The sequence below is a fragment of the Rutidosis leptorrhynchoides genome, chromosome 5 (assembly GCF_046630445.1).
Source record: "Rutidosis leptorrhynchoides isolate AG116_Rl617_1_P2 chromosome 5, CSIRO_AGI_Rlap_v1, whole genome shotgun sequence".
Taxonomy (NCBI): domain Eukaryota; kingdom Viridiplantae; phylum Streptophyta; class Magnoliopsida; order Asterales; family Asteraceae; genus Rutidosis; species Rutidosis leptorrhynchoides.
In genome coordinates this window covers 156,264,028-156,268,641 of record NC_092337.1, presented here as the reverse complement: position 1 = coordinate 156,268,641, position 4,614 = coordinate 156,264,028, and the positions used below count along the sequence as shown (strand labels likewise).

At 34.4% G+C, this 4,614-nt stretch overlaps 1 protein-coding gene across 1 annotated transcript; it reads right to left on the bottom strand.

The window, feature by feature from the left end:
- Positions 1-271: 271 nt before the first annotated feature.
- LOC139849124 (uncharacterized mitochondrial protein AtMg00810-like) lies at positions 272-2,016 on the bottom strand. The gene is made up of 2 exons (XM_071838793.1): positions 1,378-2,016; positions 272-505 (listed from the first exon to the last, which is right to left on the bottom strand). The coding sequence occupies exons 1-2, from the start codon at positions 2,014-2,016 to the stop codon at positions 272-274; spliced, it is 873 nt and encodes a 290-aa protein (XP_071694894.1).
- Positions 2,017-4,614: the final 2,598 nt, after the last annotated feature.

The window sequence follows — 4,614 nt, the reverse complement described above, 5'->3', positions numbered from 1 at the left end:
CGGTAGGTTCCCGACAATAGACATTGTTCCGAATGACATTAAGAATAAGTTGAAGATCATGGCGGATGTCGTCATCTTGAATACGAAGCCGTTGGTTGAGGTTTCGTTGTACTCCCGAAGTGGTGATGAGATCTAAGATGGTTTGCAACGGAAACGTAGGATTGAGTGATCTTAGATCGGTTGAAGGAGTATAGAAGGAACGCCCATTCGAAGGAATTGCCATAACGGTTCCGAATTGTTTAAGGGACTAAGTGTAAGGTGTATTAAAAAGTCAAAATGCCACTTGATCGGGGTTGGAAACATCAAGATTATCATAGAATCCCCTAATGAGAGTTGGATAAATGGTTTCATCAAGCTCAAGAAAAGAGAAACAATTGTTATGGATAAAAAGTTGAGTTAGCTCGGGAAACTCGGTATGATGAACAACACGCTCCTCATGAAGTGTTCTAGTCTCCATGTGCTGCCTATTGTTCTTGATACGTTGATTTCTCGTGTTGGTCATTTCCTAGAAAAACCACAAATTTAGCAAACTAATCAAGTTGTTAAGTTTGAAAATCTATATGCTAAACATGTATAGATTAGTCCTTGTCTAGACTCATTTTGAAAACTATGAATTTGAAATTAAATTGTACTATTTTTCTTTTGAAAATTTAGACAAGTTTCATCTTGAATTTTGCTCTATGTTTGTCAAAAGTAGATACTAGTCATGAGATTGACAAGTATCATAATGATTTGTTCAAACATATGTGTGTGTTCAAATATATGAGTTTTTTTATGCAAGAAATCACTATTATGACTCATTTGATAAAAAAACTTTTTACAACAATTTTACTCATATATTTAAGTAATTCATGCAAGAAATAAGTGTTCCTATGATTTTGGAAAGAATATAATCAATTTAGTAAAATTTGAAGTAAGTTTTAGGTGTTTACCTTGAATAGATTTGAAAGAGTATGAACCACTTTTTGAAGAATACTTGAAGGTAGGACAAAAGTAAAACCAGAAATTCAGTGGTTAGGGTTTAAGGAAGAGATGTGGTTGGTGGAAAAGTTGTTTGGATATTAAAGGAGTTGCATAAAAGACAAAGAAATTTGTCAGACATCAGGCGGCACTCATCACGGTCTACCGTGGTTCGACCGTGCGTGATCAGGATCAAATTTTACGGAGTATGTTCCATCATTCCCAACCCATTCCTAAGCAAGTTAAAGGTTTCATTTTTAAGGGGTTTAGTGAATATGTCAGCTATGTTTTTAGCAGATTCTACCTTATCTATCACAATATTACCGTTTTGGACATGGTCACGAAGGAAATGGTGCCTAATGTCTTTGTGTTTAGTCCTAGAGTGTAATATTTGATTTTTCGATTGGTCTATAGCACTTTATTATCACAACATATGGGTATTTCAGATGAGATGATACCGTAATTAAGGAAGGTTTGCTTCATCCATAACATTTGTGCGCACGCTCTTCCCATCGCTACATATTCGGCTTCGGTGGTAGACAATGCGACAGATGTTTGCTTCTTTGAGAACCATGACGTTAAGCAAAGCCCCACGAACGCGCAAACTCCACTTGTGCCTTTTCTATCAATCATTGATCCACCATGATCGGAATCTGCAAAGCACATAATATCAATCTCGGTAAACTTTGGATAACATAACCTAAGATGAATTGTTCCTTTTAAGTATCTAAAGATCCTTTTAACGGTCTCTACGTTCGACGTCTTTGGATTCTCTTGAAATGTTACACATAAGCACACGCTAAACACGATGTCGGGCTGACTTGCTGTTAAATAAAGAAGGGATCCAATCATTCCCCTATAATTAGTACTATCAAATGGTTCTCCTTCTCCTTCTAAAGTAAGTTTCACATTTGTTGCCATCGGAGTCGCCATTGGTTTCGAGTTCTCCATTCCGGATTTCTTGAGTATTTCATGAACGTATTTTTGTTGATTGATGAATGTTCCGTCTTCTACTTGCTTGATTTGTAGTCCAAGAAAGAACTTGAGTTCACCCATCATGCTCATTTCAAACTCATCATGCATTAACTTAGAAAACTCATTGCTAAGAGACTCGTTAGTAGATCCAAATACAATATCATCAACATATATTTGAATTATGACTAAATGCTTTTCATGCCTTTTGATAAAGAGTGTATTATCAATTTTTCCCATTTCAAACCCATTATTTATTAAGAATGTTCTAAGTCTTTCATACCATGCTCTAGGGGCTTGTTTAAGTCCATAGAGAGCCTTTTTAAGTTTATAAACATGATAAGGTTTTTCGAAATCTTCAAACCCCGGAGGTTGTGATGCACAAACTTCTTCATTTATTACACCATTTAAAAAGGCACTTTTAACATCCATTTGATAGAGTTTGAAATTATGAGCACATGCATATGCAAGAAGTATTCTTATTGACTCTAGCCTAGCGACGGGAGCAAATGTTTTATTGTAATCAATTCCCTCTTGTTGGATATATCCTTGTGCAACTAGTCTAGCTTTCTTTCTAACTACTTTGCCATCCTCATCTAGTTTATTTCTATATACCCATTTTATACCTATGATGTTGCTTTCACTTGGTAAAGGAACCAAATCCCATACATCACTTCTTTGAAATTGATTTAATTCCTCTTGCATAGCTTCTATCCAACTTTCATCTAATAGGGCTTCCTTAATATTTTTGGGTTCTATTTGTGAAATAAAAGCATAGTTGGCAATTAGGTTAAATACTTGTGAACTAGTGGTTCTAGTGTTGATGTCTCCTATGACTTGGACTATAGGATGATCTTTTATATGTTTAATATCTATTGAGGACGCTAAGTTATCCTTACTTGGTTTCAAATGAGATCCATTCTCATTTATGTCATTGAACTAGACTTGAGTTGGCATCATTTCTATAGCATCTTGTTCGATCACCTCATCATCCTCTAAAGGTTTAGTCTTAGGTGGTGGAGGAGTTTCATCAAAGGTGACATCTAGGGATTCTTCTATGACATTTGTATATTTATTTTGAACCCTATTTGCCTTACTTTCTAACGAATATCCTAAGAATACTCCTTCGTAAGCTTTAGGCTCAAACTTTGTAAGATATTCCTTTATGTTTAGGATAAAGCATTTGCACCAGAATACTCTAAGATGACTTACGGTTGGTTTTCTACCATTTAAAATTTCATAAGGTGTTTTATCCATTGATGGCATAGTTAAGACTCTATTTTGAATGTAGGTGGAGGTGGCAACGGCTTCACTCCAAAACTTTTGAGGTATTGATTGTTCATTTAACATAGTTCGACTCATTTCTTGAAGAGTTCGGTTTTTCCTTTCAACAACCCCATTGGATTGAGGTGTGCGAGGAGCCGAGAAGTTATGAGTAATACCATTTAAATTACAAAAGACTCCAAATCGATCATCATTATCAAATTCTCTACCATGATTCGTTCTTATTGTTACTATAGTACAACCAAGCAAGTTTTGTATCTTAGTAGCAAAAATTATAAATCTTTCGCATGCTTCATTTTTATTTTTTAGAAATAATGTCCATGTATATCTTGAAAAATCATCTACTATTACTGAAGTATAAAAATTTCCTCCATAACTTTGAACGGCCGATGGCTCAAATAAGTCCATGTGCAAAAGTTCTAAACTTCTTTTAGTAGAAATGAAATTCTTAGGTTTATGACTTGTATGAACTTGTTTTTCTACTTTGCATGCATCACAAAAATGGCTTTCATATTTTAATTTAGGCAAGTCTCTAACTATGTCTTTTGAGGATATGTTATGAATTAGTTTCATGTTAGCATGCCCTAATCTCCTATGCCACAATGTAGTAGTATTATGTATAGATGTGAGACAAATATCTACATGCTTAAAGTCGTCTAATTTGCATGTATAAAGACCTTTCTTCCTAATTCCATTTATGACACTTTAACCATCTTTTATTATGTGTGATGAATTTTTAGTAAATGTCATGTTATATCCTTTGTCACATATTCTTCCTACACTTAGCAAGTTAGAATTTAAGTTTTTAATGTGCAACACATTATCAAGTGTAATCTTTCGATTAGTAATGTTACCTTTACCGACGATTTTTCCTTTCACATCGCCACCAAAGATTACATCACCTCCATTATGCTCCGAATACTTTGTGAAGAATTCTTTGTTACCCGTCATGTGTGTTGTACATCCGCTATGAATTATCCATTCCTCATTTTGTACAACACCATTGAGACAAACCTATATTTGATTAATCAATAACTTTGATACCCAATGTTTGTTGGGTTCGGGATGATTAGCATTAAAGATTCCTACTCTAACCCATTTCTTAACAATTTTAATTTTCTTGTTCCTTTTAGTTTTGACTCTATTCTTAGAGTTTTGATTAATCATTTTTCTTGAAGAACTTTTTTCAAATGATTTGATTTCTCTTTCTCTTGTCTTAACTTGATTGGTTGTGAAGGCCTTTGGTTTTGTTGTTTCTACTACTTGAGGTCTAACAAACACTATGGGCTTATGTTTGGATGACTTTGTTTCAAGAGTATTTTCCTTGTATACTAGCCCTTGTTTGTCATTTGTTGATTTTTGAAACTTAAGATGTTTTCTAACACTTTACTACTTCCG